This window comes from Betta splendens, chromosome 9, assembly GCF_900634795.4.
Source record: "Betta splendens chromosome 9, fBetSpl5.4, whole genome shotgun sequence".
Taxonomy (NCBI): Eukaryota; Metazoa; Chordata; class Actinopteri; order Anabantiformes; family Osphronemidae; genus Betta; species Betta splendens.
This window is the reverse complement of record NC_040889.2, coordinates 9,481,749-9,503,903: the sequence shown is the minus strand read 5'-3', so window position 1 is coordinate 9,503,903 and position 22,155 is coordinate 9,481,749. Positions and strand designations below refer to the sequence as shown.

The following is a 22,155-nucleotide window of genomic DNA, read 5'->3' as shown; positions in this document are numbered from 1 at the left end:
ATAGGGTCACGTGACTAATGACAGCTTAAACACGGCTGGTGAAACACATGACTAGGTAAGTAAAACAAAAACCACACACACACACACACACACACACACACACACACACACACACACACACACACACACACACACACACACACACACACACACACACACACACACACACACACACACACACACACACACACACATACTATAGGGTATAGGTAATGTGATGACTATACAGTAACAAGGCCAAATGTATCACATCTCAAAGTGAAAGATGCTGAAAGAGGATGATGGAAGAAGAACATGCTATTTGAGGTATTAATAATCTCATCCAGGTGTTACTGTGCTCTAGGTCTACTAACGACTCAACCAATATTCCTCCCGCACACTGAGAACGCAAAATCATCTGCTCCCGCCAGGTACGATGCTTGTCTCCATTAGCAGCACCTGCAGTCTCTTATCAGCCCCCCAAAACAAGACCTTGGTTCCCCTCACACAAAATGTAATGCAGCTGGTTAAGTACTGCATGTCATCATCTGCAATGTTTTCAGATAAAAATAAGATTGATTAAGGTTCATTTAGACGACCAGAACTTTTAATATAATTAAACTGCTCCATAGAGATGGTGTGCCGCTTTAGTCCAGTAGTCGCAGCCTTAGAGATTCAAAGTTCAAGTTCATTTCTGAATAAATTCATATACTGCAACACATTTTCATGTCAATCTGTCAGGATGATGTTTGCTAGCCAAGCATCCCAGGCTGCACAAATATCTGACTAAATGAGTCATAAAGCAGATAAATGAGCCTATTCTCATTTACTCTTTCTGTTTCTATGCAGCAGACAGCAAGACACTGAAAAATAGGAAGCTTCTAATGGTCTAGAATCATTAGGCTTGGCAAACTCTACTGTGGAGCTCTTTAGCTAATACGCACAATACGGTTGAGTTGAATTTCTTTGAAGTACTTCCACCACAGAATGTATGAACACTATATCATTTATCATTTGTTAAAAGGCTGCCAGGAGCGTGATGGGTTTCTTATTGGAAAGCAGGGAAAGAAATGTACAATTTGCATTTATTACACAAAGGCCGGAGCTGAAACACAGCAACACAGGCAACGAGCAGCAACGAGCAGCAAAGACAGTTGTAATAGTTTCTGCCTCTCGGGCACAATAATGCAACACGATATAGTAAAAAGTCATTACAGCAAGTAATTATTACGCAATTTGCCGTTCCAATTATTACAACAGAATTGGATAATCAATAATGTGGAGGCTATTTATTATAGAATATAGAGCATCATTTACCAGTGTTCACAGACTGGCCTCGTCCACTTACCTCTGTGTCGTCCTTGTACACCTTCCACGTGTGGTCCATCTGAAGCCTCTCTGCATGCGTTGCCAGCCTCTGTGACAGAGTAAAAGAACACGCCAGTAAAACATGACTCCCCTCAATGACAGAGCAGATGGCCGACGAGTCACAGATCACCATTTTTCATCTAAAGTCTGCTCTGACTCTTAAATACAGAAGCAGCTCCTGACCTGAAACGTTAACACATTTATTTATTTCAGGACCCCTCCAGGAGACCACTGGCCTCCCCCTACTGTAAGAGCCTCACAGATTTATGTGCAGTTGTCTTGGACAGAGGACCTGAACATTTTCCTCTCCTGCTGTTCTGTGTTCTTGCAGGAACCAGTGAAACCCCATCGCTGTTGCTGCTGTAATTCAACGTTTTCACATCTTTCTGACTGACAGCTGCTCCGGTCTCCCTCAGTCTGACACTCGCCTGACCTGTCACTACACTACCCTCAGCGCCCTCACTCCCAGTACGTGCGACTATACAGCATCTACTGTAAACTGTTCGCTCTTTTATGGGCAGACATATTCAAGAGAGACAGTATTTTCCGTGGCGACACGAACGTGACACTGTTCTCACTGTTCTCGCTGATTTAACACGGCTGTGACCCACAGCGTCGCCCACGCACAGACTACACTCCTCTGCCAAAGAGGAGAAATTAAGGAAAAAAGTAAAGCCATGTTTCATGACTAGGACACAAAATGCTCACATTCCACACCAGAAAACCACAGACACATCAATCCAGGGCTTGTATGGCAGCTGATCTCCTCAGCAACACTTGTGAATTAGGACTAGCTGTGACAGTGTTGGGCTAAATTTAGACACTCACACCTATTCTATCCTTCCCCTGATCTGGTCCTAATGACTAGGTTAATGAGTTTATAATGGGCCCAGCTTTTAATCTGTACCTGGTCCAGAAATGCACTGTATTATTAATTTCCCATGGGAAATATCAAATTCAGCTCTTCCTTCTTATGAGCATGACACAAAGTGATCAAGTCACAGAAAGATGAGGGATCTGATGGGGACTTGGGATTAAATGAATTTATGAAATTTGAGGAGGGGGTTGTTGCAACAATGAGTGATTGAGTTAATTCTGCTGTGAAATTGAACAAGACAGTCACAGGAAGCAGAGAAGCAGAACAAAGTCTACGACGTGTCCATGTTTTGGGGTCTTTAAACATGACATGAAAGTCTGAATTTCCTTCTTTTGTATCAGTCTATATTAGACAGCATTGAGGATTCTACCTGCAGACTGGGCTACACATGACTCACCAGGCCCAAAGCCCTATGCCGTCATGATGACCTCTCAGTTATGTCGAATTAGGGTGAAAATCTTTCAGCAGCTGTCACAGGCTGGGAACGTCAAGGTTAGCAAAGGTAAAAAGGCTTTGCTGCACTTTGATGGGTCAAAGATCAGCAGTTGCTGCATACTTCAGCCAATTTGTTCTCCTGTGTTGGTTCTACAGTCCTGTCTCTCCACACCTTTAAGCACTGCAATTAGTACAGGTGGAAATGCCATGTGATCTGGTAGTATCTCATAAAAAGAAAAGAAAATATTGCTTTGAATAAAAGAAAGGAATCCTGGCAACAATAGGACTTGCTAATGAGCTGGAATAAGGCGATATCAGCCGGCTGCTGAGAATGACTAATTACAGCATATTGCTGAGGTACAGAACAGATAATGAAGATGATTTATGCTTGGTTTGTGTTTGATGCCTGAGAGCTGCACAACAGAAATGAGCTGCATCTCAACCTGCATCCATCTATTAAGGGCTGAAATGCACTTTTTTGGGGTCCTTTATGTTCTTTGCATTGTCTGTTGTATTCTCAGTGCATCTATCAAATGAGAATGATGAAAAACATAAAATGCATATTTAGATCACTCTTCATCTCAGTGCAGAAGAGGTGGGCGAGGGCATAGTCTCACTAGTTTACTTAGTGACACACAAATCAGAAATGTCCCTTAGATTGATTCAAGCCTGATCTTGAACACCGGATTACTGATTCAATACGCTTCTCTGTGACTGGATTTGATGAACTGTGCAAACGTTCTGACGTACATTCCTGGCAGCCTGATTAGAGCATCTACTCCTGCCAGGACAGGACACGCGCACACCTGCCATCGCACTGATGTGTGGCGAGGCACAGGACAGCAGAGGAAACATGAGCATCTGCTGTTGTGACTGGCAGCACTTTACTCAGATCTACGTATCCTGCTCGGCCCGTGGGGAGCCAGGAGGAGAGAGAGAGAGAGAGAGAGAGAGACACACATTCACTCTCTCTCTCGCTCCCAGTCACAACAAAAAGAAACAGGTGTTCAGTACTGTAAGTACACTGACCCCTACACTGGTCTTTTAGAAAGAACACTGCTCTCACCAACACACCACCTTTGAAGGAGGTGACATGTTAGAGGCTGCTACCCACTACCGTGCGCCGCTTTGACAGCTCAGCTCTCTTTCAGCGTGCCAGCAGACCAGCTGGCACAACTCCCAATTACAGATGTACCCAGCTGCAATGCTGACACCGCGGTTCTGAACATGCATAACCACCTCAGCAACCCACATCACTTATCCCACGTCACTAGGCCTACTGCCCTGTGAGTCGTAAAAGTTTGGCTTTTTGCATTGATGTGTGATCATCAGAAGCCGGGTGGCGCTTTCTTTGCACTGACTTTATTTGTAACGAAGCTGATTCATTGCCAGGAATCATTTCATTCTTTAATTTATTTCAGCATCAGTGCTCATCGCTGTTGGTGTAGCAGACAAAAGCAGCGAGCTACACAACATCAACTACTGTAGCTTTTGTGCGTCACACACAGACTTGCGATTTGTTCCACAACACAGCTGTTGCCATCTACGCCTGAATCTGCCTGAATACGACAGTGAGAGACAACAATGAGTGAGTCACATTATAGATACTGTACTGTTCGTCTCTGTTTGTTTACTGTAGCACACGCCTGGTACATAAAGTTGAAAAGATGGTGACACCATAGCTAGAATAGTAAGGGTTACTAGGAAGTGGTCAATAAGTGGTCGACAAGTCACTGGTAGACAGTTCTACTGATTCAGATTATTAAATACAATGAGACTTCATAAAAAACCCTTTAAAACTAATGTATCGTGTGCTTTCAAAGTTTAAAACACGTCTGATCTTGCATCTTCCAAAACCTAAAAAAGGTATATTATAAAGTCTGCAATATGCTTTTCAATATGTTTGTGGATGTGCTAGACCATCTGCTTTTAGCTTCTGTGTGCTGCCCCCGCACTGTGTATACTGTACATTGTTGGCTGTGGTTGCGGTTTTTAAATATGTTTTATAGTTTTCGACCAAGAAAATGTCAAACAGGAGGCTCCTACTTTGGCTCAAGGCACAATAAGCACAGTAGTGGAACTATTATTGATTAAACAGTACTATTAAATAATAGTATGGGGAATTAATTATCATTTATACTAAAATTACATGACACTTCACTATCTGACCCTCTTGATCCCCCAAAGAAACAGCACAGTTCCAAGTCTACTCATAGTGTTTTACTCTGGAACACCCACTTTAACTTGTGAGGCTATCAACATAAATAATCTCCCAACATCTTGCTGACATGTGACATGAGTAGAAAATGTTGTTCAATCAGCAATTCTGAGCACATAAATTTCCCAGAGTATCGATAAGAGAAATGCATCCATGGTGATTGATGGGATAATGGACTTTCTTCAGGATGCTATTGAAAAGTGAATAGGACATTATTATACAAGCTAATTGTACAAGTTTAGTCTAACATAGGAAAGCGGTGTGTGTGTGTGTGTGTGTGTGTGTGTGTGTGTGTGTGTGTGTGTGTATTCTGCGGTTAGGGTTTTAACAGCACAGTCTAATGACTCACAGTGTGTCATCCAGTGTCAGTTTAATAATGCACTTCCAGACACTTGAGATCAGTGACTCCTCTGTAATTACGCACCACTACATAACACAACGCCTAAGAGAGCTTTGTTCGAGTACTGCAGCTCATTCTACTTGGACAATTTACTTAATGCTAATGCTACAGTCTTTAAGACATGCATGTGGTGGATTATGGCGGATGAGGGTACTTGAATTGAAGTTCTCTCATTATGTTTGCCCCGTGCTAAATGTACAACAGGGCCGAGAGAGAGCGAGAGAGAGCAAGAGAGAGAGGTGATTCATTTCGGGAGTGAAGAAAACTGTTTATGATGCTCATGTTGCCAAGCAACCGGGTGTCATGGTAACCTGTTGCATCTGTGGATCATACACTGTGGAGAGCTAAAGATCCCAAGTGATGCCGACACAGGAGACCTAAAAACATTTTGTGCGCTATCCTCCCACTGAAGAGGACATCTTTCCTGGGCCCAAATAGGACTCGAGTCCAACCTGCCCCTTCAGGCCAACGCCAGCAGCCTACTCATAATTAGGAAATTTAACACTAGCATGACGGCCACGCTAAGAACGATTTAAACAAGTGCAAGTGGCCATAGCATCAAAATCAACTGTTGTTAGCGTTTCCAAAATGGCCACCGATTGTGGTTCAGATTCTGGTTGGCTGCCAAAGTCTTTTGGATCTGCTGCCAAAGTGCTAATGCAATCCCAGGCCTGAAATAACCCTCCCTAATCAATATTCACACAGCACAGTCCTTAGCTGTCTGTTCTGTAGTCTCGCTCCGGCTATTTCGGTTCTCCTCTCCCTTCCTCTCATGGGTGGTTCCTTCCTTTGTCTTTTCTTTACAACTTCCCAGGAGACAATCTCTCTCACCTACTCCTCGTTCTTCCTTTTATGTGTCTAGCTCTGATTTTAATCATCGCATGCTCCGCACAGGTCCGTCTGCTCCATCTGAGGGAGGTCTTGGCAGGACGCCATGTCTCTCTGAGCAGGTCGTTTTGACAAGACATGATCCTCAAGGTTGAACTGTATGCAAAACATCAAAAGGAGTTCCTTGAAGGCACTCAGATAATATTCCTGCATCAAAACATTGACAGCTTCTCCAGTTTGTGTCATAAATAGCCTCATGAGACGGCGCCGGAGACTTTTGCACAGCCGCACATTTACTTCTCTCGCAGATGTTTTGCAACTCAGCTAGTTTAATCCCACAGAAAATAATTTGCCCACTATGATGAATCAGGGCTCGGCCTTAAAAAGGTGGAGTAAAGCAAAACAACTTGCTACTTTCAGAAGGATTTATCATCTGTATCCCAACTATGCCACACACAGATGTGCAGACACACACGTGCGCTTGCAACTGCACACCTACATCAAAAATGGGAAGAAATAAGATAGGACAGGAAAAGGAGAAGAGAGGAACACAGGGCAAGGCAGAAATGGAAAAACAGAAATGAAACGTGACAGAAAATCAGGGTGAAGTTATGGGAAAGGAAGTTAACAGGGAGTTCTAAGCAAAATAGATGGAAAGGCTCAGTTGGAGGCAGGGATGAAAGACAAAGGAGACATTATATGTGACAAGAGGGGGGAAACGGATTCAACGCATGCGAACAAAAAGAAAAGGTAGAAAGAAATGGTACAGTACAGTTGGACCACACGCAGGAGCTTCAGCGACTGTAATCTCCAGAGTGAAAATATGACTCATTTTCTGAAATATCGAAGAGAGATGAGAGACTGAGACTCAGCCCGGCAGACACAGAGAAAGACACACACCCATCAATGCTGGCAAGACCTACTAAATATTAAAGTTACTGTAAAAGACAATAAGGAAGTCTTAGTTAGCTCAAAGAAACACAACCTCGGGCGTGATTCTCAGGCGTGGACATGATCCGTCTAAGTAGCCACAGCTGCCAACGCTGGACAGATTGCATGTCAAGGGAGCACGAGTGTCAAACGCAGCGTTTGAATTTGGGTGACAGGACGAGCAGATGTCAGAATGACAGACAGCGAATCCAAGAAGGCCCCTGATTAAGTTAACGACAGCAGCCATCATCCTAATTGCACTCTGTTCATTGACAACACACACACACACACACACACACACACACACACACACACACACACACACACACACACACACACACACACACACACACACACACACACACGTGAAAAGACAGTCAGAGACAATGTATTCGCATCCAGAAACCAGGACTTATTGAGAATATTCATTCAATAAGCAGGTTTTATTGTTTCTACCCCTTGTGTACTTGATTCTAATGAGACTGAGACAGTTCATGCTGTTATGTGCTGCCTGTTGAATCGTGCACTACGGGGCAGCCTCCTAATGGATAAGAGCCTGCAACAGGCTCCTGTTCCTTTGTGCGCTGCCTCATGGGTGGTGTGGCTTCTGGTGCACTCATGGACCACTCACATCCTCATTTCTCTCCAGTACACATTCACTTTCTCATTTTTACCCCAAGACAGAAAGCTGTAAGCTCACTCTCAATCTCTTCTTGCCGTGTAATCAGCATTTTGTGAAATGGGGTAAAGAGGGACATTGAGAGGAAAAATAGAAGATGACTGCAAACTACAAAGGTGTAATTCACCTTGCCACAGAGAGTAAAAGCAGTCTCCCTGAAATTCTCTTTTTGAATTTAACTAAATGGACCCTCTGACTATTTATGGTCCGCATCATTGCATAGAACAACATTTACAGTAGCTACTGTACAACAGGCTAGCTTCATCCTTGGCTCCATCGCCTTAAGCAAAACAGCTGCTGAGGCAGCTGCAGAGGCAGGTAAAAACACAGACGACCGTGTTGATAAAATGAGAAAAACAGACCTGTGGTTTAACGTCTCTGTTCTGCTCTCATCGATACACCGAGCAGTTGTTCCCGCCCCCAAGATTGACACGGCAACACCAAAAACTAATTGTGCCCTGTCCCCTGGCAGTTAGAGGAATGTAAGAAAAACAAAGCGCTCAGCTGAACTGATGGGGTAATCAATGACAATGGAACTGAGGGAACAGGCTGTCAGGATTTAATTGGATATTTCTGGTTCTTGGAGCCAGACTGATAGAGACCAAAGTGGCCAGAGATTTTCATTTGAAAACCAGTTGCTGTTAATGTTTGAACTAAAGAGCATTGACTCGTGTATTCGATTCGAGTGTGACCTAAATACGCTCTATTATATTTAGAAAAAGAAGCAGATTTTCACTGGATGTGCTCTCTCAAACATTTTAGCTACTGTACAGTATAACTAAACCTGAAATACAGCAAGCTTCTTTTGCAGTAAATGGGCTTCATTGAAGAGATCACGCTCACCTTTAGTGCTTCAGAGCGGTTAGCCAGCAGTCTCTCTATATTTCCAGCTGCTGTGGCCACGAGCTCGCCTGCATTGTTGTTCTCCACGGTGAAGTGAGTTCTGTGTGCTTCATATATCTGCAGAAAACAGAAGAGGTTTGAGAAGGCTATGTGTCAGAAACTGATCCAGAGCAAAGGAAAACCTTTCCAATCTACAGAAAGGACACCAACAAGATGACGTTGTGGTTGTAGTATTGTATGTGCGTTAAGTTAAATGTAGGAAACTGACATAAACAACAGAGACTGACCCATTTCTGAATGTGGTCTACAGGTGTGTCCTCACCTTTACTCTGCATCAGTGGTCAGCATTTTTTCTTTACTGAACATTTCTGACTGCAGCACAATGACTAAAAAAAGTCCAGTGAATAACTTGCACTGTCAGGTTATGTAACCAGACCATTTATTCTTATGGAATATGCTTCTGCAAAGAAAATAAGGAACACAAAAGCCAAATAGCCAATTATTTAGCAGCCTTGAGGGATTTCACTATCCAACATTCAAACCACACAACACAGCCACATGCACGTCTTTGTCTCCAACCTCCAGGCGTCCGGCAGATTTAGGTTTAGTGCAAGAGCTAGGCTGCAGGGTCATACTACTGACTTTTGAGGCGAGACTATTTCTTCTTTGTCCAGTGTGGGCGCAGAACAGTGCGCACATAATATTTGTTGAATGTTTTGATGTGTGTGCGTGAATCGAGGGACAGGACGTCAGGCTTACCTCTATTAGGTTCTGCATGCCGCTGGCTGTGTCCGTTAACGTGATCAGCTGTTCCTGCATCTGCTCCACCCACTCCTTTATCCTGACAACACAAAGCAAGAAACATCTCAAACACATCCAGTGTGATCCCATGAGCTGCACTGATTCTGAGCCACAGCATTGTAAAAGAGCTGGTGAGACACTGGGAAAGACAGCATGAAATACTAACGCCCAGCTGAGTGAACTCGTTTTACTACTAAAAACTACTTATAGCGTCACAGCTATAAAGTGAGCCACACTCCCTTGGGTGTGATGTTGGTTAACGTCTTTTAATGGCAAATAGGACAGAACAGGAGAAAACTAAAAATAACAATATAAATATAGCCTACAAATAACAATAACGCCATGTTTCTGTTTGTATGAGTACATTAAAATATCTTGACCTTTTAAAAAACATTACAGTACATACTTTATTTACATTTATTCTTTAATTGTTTCTTAATTAATTCTTTAACTATTCCTACAGCAAGAATGTATTCACCACTCGTCAGCTTCAGCTTAACGTCATCTTGTGGCTTTTAGCTTAACGGCCTTGATGCTAACGCTGTTTAGCAGTTAGCTAGCTGACGCTTGTTGATTCCACACAAAGAACGTTATCCATTCACCTCTGTAAGTAAATAGGAAGCGGCTCGTTTCTTTGGGTAAACTCTGCACTTGGAGTCGGCTTTTCTCATTTTTGACAAAGACGTTTTGGCTAGTGGGGGTGGGAAGGTGTGTTGGAACATAAGCTAGTCAAGTAGCACAAGGCGCACTGCTTCTGCTGTTCGGTCTAAGCACCGGAGTTGTGCGTCTTCTTCTGCTCTGACTAAAACACTGCGCCCCTAGCGGATAGTTTAGGAATCGCACTTTATTAAAAAATTCGAGTTAGTGTCTTATATGCATTTTTTTAATTTTTAAAATTCATTCAGAGGGCCGGATTGAACATACATACTTCACTTTATCAGAACTATAACCTTTTTGTTATGGACATGGCACAAAAACAGGCCCAGGCTTTATTTAGCAGTGTTTTTCACATGTAGCCATCTTATCAGCCAAACGCATGTGTTTCCTGCACAACAGCAAGGATTGTTGCTTCCTTGTAAGCAAAGAGTGACACTGAAACATGTAACGAGGGGGTGAAAACTTGGAGGATATGGAAAATCAGATGCTATCGTGGTCCTTTCGTGTTCTTAGATCCCATTCCTTCCTCCTCTCGTTCTCTCGTTCCAGTTCCTTGGGGAAATCTGAGGCCTCTAACATGGCTGCTGAGCCGTGTAGCACCACTGGGCTACAGTGATTGCAGATTGTAAAGCTGGAAATGAGAAAAGCCATGTGAAAGCCAGCCGAGTGTGAGACCTGCTGGCATCACAAGCCTCTTTTCCCTCCCACGTCCCAGTGACTCATTACTATGCCCCCACTTATGAAGAACATGTTTTTTTTTCTGACAGGCTCTGTAAAGGGATCTCCAGCTGGTGAGGAAGGAGTGAGGCTGCATTTGGCCAGTCACCACATCCAGCTCATTCAGGATGAAACAAGGCCTCAACTGGATTGACACAATATTGTGTTTGTATAACTCCCTCATTCAGCCTCTCTGCATGTGCCGAGCTCGGAAAACAACATTTTGGATCAGATATTTGTTGAGATAAAAACCTGTCAGACCCGCCTCACTCAGCATGTGGTGGAACGTGACCAGAACACCGCAAGGGGGTTACTCAAGGTCAAAGGTCACCAGGACAGGTGCAGCTGTGAAAGTAATGGATCTGGGATCAGTAAGACTAGTAGTAAAAGTATATGGCATGATTAGGGTAGGTATTTTTTCTATTTGATTCAGATTTGTGGGAAATTACGAGTGATCGTATTGTTGGGATTTTTAAGCTGACTCATGACTAGAACCTAGACGAAAAACAAACAACCTCGTTCTGCCAGTTAGAGCAGAGCAGCCAATGCGAGGGCAGAAAATGGGGAAGTGGACACAACCCCAGAAAAGAGAGCAATGACTCAGCAGGAGAGCGGTGCTTTTTAACCCCTCTGGCTGGTTAAGAAAAGAAAAGACTTTTGTTTTGAAGAGTGCACCCACACTGGTCGTCTTCCTGCCTGATTCGTACCACCCAAGTGTTTATGGACATGCTGCAACCACATACTTTCATCGAATGTCCGAAAGCTCAAGAACTACTTAACTGAGCCTGTAGTGAGATGGTTTTAGTGGACAACACTGGCTGTAAATACAAATGCCCAATCTTATCCCAGGTTCCTTTAGTACATTTAGTACAAACTTTTAAAATGTCCTTGACTTTTTTTTGTAACTTTCCAAGGTTTTCACTAAAAAAATTATACTCAAACTTTAAACTATTAGAATAAAGAATCATGGTGCTGTATGAATAGTCTAATTTCCTGCACCGTGCTTGTCATATTCAAGGAACAGGAAGGAACCTCTAGGGTGATACTGCGTGTTTCCCCCACTATGACCTTGCGCTGTCATTCAGCAGCATCTACTCAGCTCGTCTCATCACATAGTTTCCCCTTGTTTTTACCAAGGGATCCACCCGACACCACGTCTCACCCCGAGCCAAGTGAAAGTCCACCTTATTGATCGGCAGACGCCGGACGCTGCATCATGGCCTGAATTACAGAAAAGCTGGAAAAGAGCAGAAGTCAGGCTGGGAGTTTCCGGCTCAGCTCTGTCTCATCCTGTGGAGCTGAAATCTTAAAGGATTCACCAACAGATGCTTTTCCTCTCACCCTGATGTGGAGTCTGTCTGAAACCCTAAAACTCTAATAGCTGCTACCTCTGCTCCTGGTCACCAGACATACTGTAGCGGGGCCACTGGGGGACCGCTGAGCAACTCAGACCCCTCATTGTCACTTTCTGCCTCATTCCCTCTTTGACCAACTTCCTGTAGCCTCATCGGCTGTTGCTGGATTTCTTTAAACTCGTCTGGTTTTGTGTAAAACAAACTTCCCAAGTCTTTGCGCCTCCCATGTCCTCCTCCCACCTCTGTGGCTCAGCGTGAATCCAGCGCAATGAAAACCTCTGAAAGCTTTTCATTCTATTTTACACTGTGTTGTTTGTGATCCAGCGCTCAACAGTTTCTTCCTCCTCCGTAATGAGAGGCAAGTGATGATATTTTCTCCTTTATGGAGGTCAATAGCTCCGTAATTGCAGGCTTTGTAAATGCATCATGGCCTCATTACTGGATATTGGGAGAGGAGATGTTATTGATGTTCGGGCCTCTCTTCCACCGTTTTCCTCTCAGCGAGTTACCACCACCCCCTGCCGGGGTCGGAGGAGCCACGTCTGAGTACAGCCTCGGCAACCGGCTCGGCCGCGCTCTATTAGGCACTTAGGTCTGGGTGGATCACACAACATCTGTGTGAGAGCTGACTCGACGTTGTACTCTACCTCGTTGGCCGTCGTGCACCGACACCTCTGGTGCCAAGCTCATTCTGCTGCACTGATTTAACGGGTGGCAAACAGCCTCGCGCCGACTGTTCAGCTCAGTTTAACCTCCACCAAAACCAACAAGCCAGACCTTCCTCTGAAACCATCGTTTGGCCCATCACACGAGTTTAGGTCCGAAGCATTTGTAAATGAATAAATGAATTAATGACTGAATGAATGCTGGTTGGGTTCAACAGCAGGGTGATCCTGCCTGCCTCTTTAAACCAACTTCTGTTCCATTATTAGCACATATTTTACTGCTGGTCTATTTTATCCAGTCTAGACATGGCAGCTGCAGCTACTGTACAGCCATAGCCTCATTGACATGTATTTAGTGCTCCACCTTAGAATTACTCTTCCATTACTAATCAGTTAATTAGAGATTACTGAGAGGATGATGTGAATGAACCCACAAAAGGCAACATCATTCGCACGTCTGTAAATGTGGATGGGCAAAGACAGTGAAGCGTGTGGACATGTGAGCAATGCTCCAACACTCAGTCCACTGGCACCGTGACGCTGCCACAGAGGCCGGGGGTCACGCTGTTCCCACCCTTGGCAACGTTTGACCTCACACTTCGGAACGGCGACGAGCCGCCCCCCCCCCCACGTCAGATGCCATATACATGCTGACAGAACGCGCGGCTCCCATGGTCTCACCTCTCCCTGCAGGTGTCTGGACACATTTAGTCGGACACACAAAACTGAGCTGTTGTGACACCTCCGGGCGTCCACGCTTGCTGCAGAGCGACCCCTCCTGCCGCAGAGGCTCCGGTCCAGGGGAGGAAGCGGACACACCTCCTGTTTGTGCGCATTTGAATCGAATGTGAACAGGAAGTCGAACTTCTTAGATCTGACCCCCTCCTCTTGCTCATCCCAACCCCCTGCAGCGTCCGTCCATCGGCTGCATGTCCTTTTGACCTCTGCTCCAATGACTAAAGCTCCACATCCCTGTCACCTTCACACTCTGTGAGCAAACTCCCCTCTGTCCCTCTGAACATCAACCTCACCCTTTTGCCTCGACGCGCTCACATTCTCGGACGCAACGTATAAATAGAGAGATTACGCAGCCCCACTGGCCAAAATGTCCAATTAACATCAATCGAGACGCCTACACAAGCCTACATACGGAGTCCTAGACTAGATAACTATGTCCTGTCCGGGGCCGTCTGAACACCGGCATTAACTGCACTTACGCGGCAGAACAGCTCCATTAAAGGGCTCAAGAGGAGCCATCACAGGCCACTGTGGGTCTCTTGTGCTCGTGGTGTTTTTTTAACTAGACCTATTTTAAACACTTCACACCTCTGCTGAGTGATTCTTGTGCAAAATATAAAATATAAAGAGCAGAGCTCAGCCCTGGAGGGAGCGAGAGAGGCCTCGTTGGAGGGCAGTGGACGGGTGTGAAGTCTCACTTTGCAGCTTAAACGCTCATATAATTAAACAGCAGTAGTGCCACATCATAGACATGATAGACATGAAAACCCCCGGTTTAACAACAGATGAAGTGAGTCAGTGATCAGATTCACATTAACTTTTAATTCAAACATCCTCTACTTCTGTGCCATCTGTTTGCCATCGGTTCGTCTTCTGCATAAAAAGACCCGCGTTGCTCTTTCACATAAATAAACCTGACGCACGCTTCGTTTACAATCCGGCCTGAAAAACTACATCTCCCATACTTTGTTAACATACACAGATGTGCTTCCTGTTCTAGACACGCACGCACGCACACGCGCACACGCACACACACACGCACACACACACACACACACACACACACACACACACACACACACACACACACACACACACGCGTCCAAACAGCTGTTAGCGATTCCCACGTTCCCCAGGCAACTGCGCAGTGGAAAATTCTTGGGAATTTCCATGTCGCAAAGGATTGTGGGCTCCTTTACTCCACTTCTTTTCACACACACACACACACACACACACACACACACACACACACACACACACACACACACACACACACACACACACACACACACACACTGCTTTGAGGAAACATGTCTCTCGTTCTTGAAAGGGTTCTTGGGAGAGAATCCCAAATATAAAACTTCACAGAGTTGCTATACAGGAACTTTTTCCACAGGAGTTCAGTGGAGGAGCTCGTTCAGACTTAGGATGAGTCCGCGGCCACTCCGCACCCCTCTGCTGTATTTTTACCTTGGGCTGAGTCAGGACACTTAACTCCCCTTCCCCAGCGACACAGGCCTGACTAAGTATAGCCGAGCTCAGGAGGGGTAGAGGGTGTGAATGGAAGAAAATTAGAGAGAAGAGGAAAAAATATAAAAAAGAAGACAAAGTTTAAACTGTGAAATTGATTCTTACAGCACAAATACTGTGAAAACCTAAAGCAGTCTATGTAAAAAGTTGCTGCACTGTTGCACGTGTAACAGATACGGCCTCCAGCTGCTTGACTCCTGAAATACACCTGCCAGCAGCGACTCAGCTGCTAATCACAGCCCAGGAAACCCTACACACCCTGACCTGGCCATGACCACCGGCTCGTCTGAAGCAATTCACTCGCTTCAAACCTCCCTTATTATTTGCACGCGGCCCTGAAATCTAAGAGGCAAACTGTTTTTTCATTTTTATTTTTTATTCTTTGATTATATTAGATGAGACTTTTAATCGTGGTTTCCCCCAAAGCAAGAAGTGAGAATCTGAGGATCAGCGATTCAATCAAGAAGCGGAGCCTGAAGCTGGAGCCTGTTCCATTGATGAAACTAAAAACGGCTGTGACTCTAGTTAGAGACACGGTATCTGCACATTTTCCTCATTTTCTACCACAACGTCAAGCCTCAACAAGCTCCAGCTCTTCGGCTGCATCTCCATGTTTGACAGTGTTTTATAATTGTAAAATATTAGATTGTACAACCGCACTGCGATAAATCACGTCACCCTGGATCCAGAGGAAGTTCGCTCATGCATATGGAAGCATTCATGCAGCAACTGAGCCATAATCACTACAGGCCACTGTCAGCGTCAGGCCAACGGGACGAAACAAGTGTCAGGACCGAACAGAAACACATCCAACACAACAAAAGGAAGAAAGTCACAGAAATCGCTTATTAATCATTAATCTGAAGGCTGATATGCTGGGTCTCTGGGGCAGAATGCCTGAATTCATGTAATTTTATAATGAAGAACAATCTTTTGCAAAATTTACACAGAAAGAGCATTTTCTCTTTTTTAAATCCTTATATTTCCTGAAGTTTTATCTACGTGTTGCTTTTTAATTCAAACCTCAGCATCTTCTACACGTACAGTAGATGAAGCGCTCCCTCGCGTTTATTGCCACTGATTGCCAGAGACAAGGCCGCGAACACATGAAACATGGCTGTTTAACTGGTTGAGCATGAAATCTTGTTAGCCTTTACAAAAAAAAAAAAAGCGCCAGAGACGCAGAGCAGAGGGCGACAGAAACTGAGGAAAAACAGATGGAGGAGAATATGTTGTTTGGTGACTGGGATAAAGAGGGAGGAGAACAAGTCTTGAATGGCTGAGCTGAACACAGGAAGAGTCTTTGCTGCACAGAGACTAAAAACAACAAAGCCTGGATTCTTTTCTTCGTCTCCGATCCTCTCTTTTTATTCGTTTAATTCTCTGGATCTCTCTGTGTGTTAGCCAGTGCCCGGATCTCTGGGGCACAGTCTATGACATCACACTTTGCATTTCAGATTCGATGATGTTAATCACCTGCCCTGCGGCAATAAAGAAGCACAGAAGCTGTGGGGACGCGGGGAGTGGGACGGGAAGAATATAGACAGGGAATGAGCAAAAAACGTGAGAGAGGATGGAGGGCGGGCGGAGGAAAACAGATCTGAAGGAGACAGATGCTGGCGTGTGCAGCGATACAATCACACTCCCAACCAGGAGACACGGGGGCGATGGGAAAAGAAAGTTTTCAGTCACACAGCTTCTGGCCTGTTCACGTTTGTGGACTCCCTGGAGCCGAACCCTGGGTCACACTGCGCACCCTTGCCCCTGTAGTGTCTCCGTTTCGCCCTGACTTTCATCTCGAGGAGTCAACGTGCAGCTTGTCACTCAAAATCACCATCACCGGCACCAAGCCGGGCCCTGGGGGGGGGGGGGGGGGGGGGGGGGGGGGGGACGCCGCCAGCGCGGGGGGCATTTTAGAGAAAAAACGTTGGTTTCACTAATGACGACGGAGCAGATGCCGCAAATAGGACCATGAGAGGAATGAAATTAACTTTGCCTAATTCAGCGAGAGGCTTCTGCCAATCTTGCTGTGAATTTTAATAATCCTTCTCCTGCCAGTTCCCCGCAGCAAGTCAACGGCGCCGGTGGATGCGGGTCCTCGGCGCGCCAGGCCTGCGTGAATATCATGCACACAACCCACAGATCAATCCACTTAGTGCCTATGAAATATAGGGAGTGGGCCACTCTCCTAGTCTGACATCATGCGCTCGGCCATTAGGCTGAGTGCCATCGTGGCTCACCAGCGTTCTGTGGAGGGAGGGAGGGGGGGGGGGGGGGGGGGGGGCTGTACTTGGGCTGCGTCCAGAACCAGGGCCCGGAGACTCTGGAACCACCCGGAATATCTTAAACCTGTTGATGAACCGCGATGTGCAGACGCCGGGTCCGATCAGGCTCCCGCCCACACGGCCACAGCATTTCTGTGACCCCGGACAGATCATGTGTTAAGGCTGCGCTGCAAATATAGAGTTGGTCAAATTTAGACGGACGGAGGCAGAGGCATCTCAACAGGGCCGGGCTTTAACGGATCGCTGTCCGGTACCATCCTGCAGGACAAGTAGTTAGATCAGGCAACCCCATGGGACCCAAAGGCTGAACTGCATAATAAGTATGAAACGGAAATGTAATATCTGATGGAGCATGTGGAACCTCCTGGGCTGGATCAGAACCACATTCACATGTGTCTGTTCTCAGCCGATTCATGTGACGTCCACATGCATACAGATGCAACCATCACCGCTTGAAGCATTACCACCATTAAAGCATCAACTAAACAGAAAACAGAAAATATGTTTGCACGTTTCCGATTAGGAGAAAATACGCGTTCACATGAACGTTTGATTCACTTTTCTGCTCCGCGCAGCACATTCTGACTTTCAAAAGCCAACAGGCTGCTTCGGAGCCGTACTCACATCTGCGCCGACGGGAAAAGTCCGGTGGACGTGGTCGAAAACGATGACACGAGTAAAAGTAGGCAGATGGAGTAATCCATGGCTTTGTTTATTCCACCGGACGCGAATCCGGTCCACGAGAAAATGCACAAAACAGCCCCCACGAAGCGGCGGCGCCGTGCGTCCTGCTCATCCGAACGCCTCACAGCGCCATGCGTGCGCGCTTGGAAACAAATCTCATCTGGTGTCTACAGTCCGCCCCCCCTCCCCCTCCTCCACCCACCGGTGGAGTTGGGCAGCGGGCTTTTTTTGGCTCGGCGCGCGCGTCCGCTAGGAGTGTCTGTCATTTAGCGAAAGTCCACGGCGCGTGTAAAAAAAAAAACAAACTCAAAGAGAGAAAAGAGGGGGGAGGGCGCGTTCGGACGCGCCGCCGCTGCCGCACGCTGCAAAAAAAAAAAAAAAAATCCGTCCAGGACAGCGGCGCGGCGGCGGTCGTGCCTCACCGCGGGACACCTCCTCCCAGTCTCATCACAACTTGCTTAAAAAGTGAATGCAACCAAAGCCACTTGTGGCTTAAACCGACGCCTGACGGCAGGTTGAAAGCGCCGATCGAGTTGATGGCATTTCTTACAGTGTGGCGCGCAGATGGCGCTGCGCGCGACCTCCGACCGCCGCCGCCAGGGGCACGTGCGGCTTTCTCGCCTTTGGAGTCAAACACGGCCTCGACACTTCCTCAGAGATGCTCTCAAATACAACCTGCAGATCTGAATTTGATGGGCTTCGCTGTCTGTCCTCCGCATCCCAACAAGCCCCCCTTCCCTTCGTCCAAGTGAGAAAAAGTCTACTCAAGGTTCTTTTATGTATATTACTACAAGTCTAAGTTTAATTTGCAACAGCGAGGTGCATCCACTTATGCAGAAATGTGATAATAAATTCCACTTGCTCCAAGGGCTGTGGCAAATTTAATATGAAGTGACGGTTCCCTTTTGCCGGGACAATCAGGAAGGTAAACACCAGGAGAATGTACTGCACTTCCTAATGAGTTTGTCTCCAAAGCCGTTTGTTAGATACAAAACTAATCTGGCTAATGTTCCCAGAGCACCTCGCTTATATCTGGAGCCCCAGCGATATTATTGCTGACTTTCACATTTGCCCTCGTGAGGTAAGTTGGGCCGGAGCAGACAAACAAGGCAAAGTGTTGCTCACCTGCCATTAAGTGAGTCTCGTCCTCGTATTCAATGTGTTATTTAATTCTAAAAGGCCCCCGGTTTGTTCTCCAATTCCCCCGAGTTTGGGGGAAGCAGCAAAAGCATACGATTAAGAATCCGGCAGCATTCCTCCATCGCCGTCCAACGTCTTTGAACCAGGCGAGCCAACGGCACACTTCTTTAAATAGGATTATATGGGATTTTCACAGGGATTAGTTCTGTTTTACAAAAGCTTCTCAAAATCAGCAAATTTGGTTTGACTAAATAGATCCTGGTTTACTGTCACATGTGATGTGTTATGTTGTATCAATACCAGTATTCTTAATGATGACCAAAGCAGTAATTTCAACCCTTTTCCTCGGCTTTGCAGCCCTTCAGCGTGTTGTTTTGGTTTAATAGCCCACACTTCTACTGTTTAGGCTTTATGGTGAGAAAAGTGTCTAGACTGGGCTTTTGTTCCACTAATTTGAACCCCTTGACCCACTAGCTGAAGTATAATTCAGGTCACGTTGACGAAACAAGCAGCACAAGAGTGTGTTTGTGTGTGTGTGTGTGTGTGTGTGTGTGTGTGTGTGTGTGTGTGTGTGCCCGTTTAGCAGTCGGTGACAGGTCTGTAGCAAAGGTTGCAGTATGTTTCCGAACGAATAAGGAATGTGTGTGTGTGTGTGTGTGTGTGTGTGTGTGTGTGTGTGTGTGTGTGTGTGTGTGTGTGTGCGTGCGTGCGTGCGTGTGTGTTTGACAGGGAGCAGGTGTGACCAGTGCCCGACCCCACCCACCTGTCCGGGGAATTGCCCGGCTGCCGTTGCCTAGCAACCCGGCTCGCTGTCTCCACGCCGACTCATCACAACTGAGCCGCGCGGCTGTTGTTGTTTCCGAGCAGCGCGCGCTTCCCGTGCTTAGCGCGTGCTAAAGCTGGGAGCAGCAGACGGAGCGCGAAGCACGGGAGAGGAGGAAGCGGCAGCAGTGAGGCTAAACCATCTCAGCACGTCGTAGTATCGGTGGTGCTTTAATGAACCGCTGCATGTGCCTCTCCTCTCGTGGAGCCGAGCAGAAAATAGGAAGCAGCGCTGAATAATATGGTTTTACTTAATGTAGCAGCTCATTAAAACATTCCCACGGCAAAAGCCTTTACATTTTATTAAAATAACATTTGAAAAGCTCCCGTGGGCTTTTTTCACTTTAAATTACACTTTAAAGTCAAGTACAGAAAACAGAGTGTGTCTTCCCATCATCTCTTGCTTTGGTGATCGTGCTCTTACTGTATTTCTTGCTACTTTCCTAATGCTGACATTGTTGTACGTGCTCGTATTGCAGCAGCTGAAGTCACAGGATGCGGATGCAGCATCTGTGAAATCTGAAGCAGTCAACGTGTTACTTTCACTGTCACTTTCCCGTCAAACACATACAAAACAAACAGATGCGTTTTCTGCCGGGCCTCAACCAAGGAGGCAAATTCAGGAGATCTGTTTGCCTTTTCTCCTGCCCCCACAGGCTGCTGAGCATATTTCATTTATTTTTTGGGGGTGGCTCGGGCGTTACCATGGCAACAAATGATTTCCAGGTATAAAGTTTAATTGGTTTCCACACAGAGTGTCTTCTAGGCAAGAATGATGGGACATGAGGTCAGATATATATGGACAGAGGTCGGCTAGCTGTTCTCCTTTGCTTTCAGTCTTTGTGCTAAGCTACGCTAACATTCTCAGCAAGACCTGAGCTAAACCCATTTTAACCTCCTCATCTTGGTCACCGTGACTGAGCTTTAGTAGGTCACCACAAAGAAGGAGAAGCCCACGCTTCCTCTGCCTCCTCATCGTTGGTTGGCATGGTAGCGTCTAGTTGACTCAGGGAAAGCGACACGGCGGTGAGTCTGTGTGATGATATGATGCCTGACTCGGGACAGCGGCAGCCTCAGTCCCCTCTGCACACTGACTGATCACATTACTATTAGTGGAAGCTATTTTGTCAGGAGGAGACGTTATGGCCGGGGCCGAGGAGGGCCTCGGGGTGAAGGAGGCGCCCAGTGACAGGACGCCGGCTTCGGGCGGCAGATCTGAAGTGATTGGGCATGAGGGGTCTTGACTGTCCTGTTCAATTTCTTTACTTATAAAATCTCGTTTCCTTGTTTGTTTTCTTTAGATGTCCATTTTGGAACATGTCACTAGCCCAACAAGGAAAAAGCCCCTCATTAGGTCCTGATGGATCTTCGAGGCTAGGCTGGTTGAATGTCCTGGCTCCATGAGCTGAGGTCTGGAGCTCAGGGAGCCGTTGTGACACCTGGCAGCAGGCTGGCGGAAATAATCAGAAACCAGGAGGCTGGGCACAGATAAGAGGCTGGAGTGGCGGAGCCTTGTGGTTTGTGATAGATGTGTGACCCCGGCGCGACCTCTGATCCGCTGATGCATCCGGCAGCATCGTCTGACGTGGCCTCGGCACATCGCTGTCGTTTTGATCAGCCCCGGCGCCGACCGAGGCGCAGCCGCGCGGCGACAGCTGCGTGTTTCCAGGCCTCCGTCTGACGCAGGCCACGTCTTTGAAGGCAAAACGCAGGGAACAAACGCGTCTTTAGAAGTGAAGGATCTGAGGGATCCACCGGGGACAGAAACGGGGAAAAAAGAGGGGGAGTTATGGAGGAGATGGATGTAGATGGGCGAAAGACGCTACATGAAAGGGGAGGAGGAGACGCAAAGGATGCGACGGAGACCACAGCCTGGCCGCCGGCCGGCATCCTCTGATCTGAAAACACAGAGTCAACCATTCACATCCTCACAGTAGCATCGGAAAATCGCACATCTACTATACGCGCATCTATTACACAGTTATCTTTGAGTTACCAGCGTATCTTTGGAGAATTTAGCGGCAACAGGTCATTTCCTTCTCTACCTCCTCACAGCTATGACCCATGCGAAGGTTGTAATTACACGAGTGTGTGCATTAGTCACCATCAGGCCGAGCTCACAGCAACAGAGGAGTGTTTGTTGATCACCATTTAAGAGCAGGTATGCGGCTCACCCAGGGGAAGTGGAGTCCTCTTCTGATTTG

The 22,155-nt window shown here is 46.4% G+C and overlaps 1 protein-coding gene across 5 annotated transcripts in view; it reads right to left on the bottom strand.

Moving 5' to 3' along the window:
• Positions 1-18,727, bottom strand: part of cacna2d1a (calcium channel, voltage-dependent, alpha 2/delta subunit 1a) — a 44,305-nt gene extending 25,578 nt beyond the window's left edge. For 2 of the 5 annotated variants that reach the window (XM_055511541.1, XM_029162130.3), the window contains exons 1-4: positions 17,930-18,724; positions 9,317-9,398; positions 8,558-8,674; positions 1,328-1,396 (exon numbers count right to left, since the gene is read on the bottom strand). In XM_055511541.1, the coding sequence (XP_055367516.1) occupies positions 1,328-1,396; positions 8,558-8,674; positions 9,317-9,398; positions 17,930-18,009 (348 nt within the window). In that variant the 5' untranslated portion in view covers positions 18,010-18,724. Of the gene's footprint in view, positions 1-1,327; positions 1,397-8,557; positions 8,675-9,316; positions 9,399-9,960; positions 10,139-17,929 lie in introns of those variants that run through there. The other 3 variants (XM_029162127.3, XM_029162126.3, XM_055511542.1) reach the window with 3 other exon arrangements.
• Between the last annotated feature and the right edge of the window lie 3,428 nt (positions 18,728-22,155).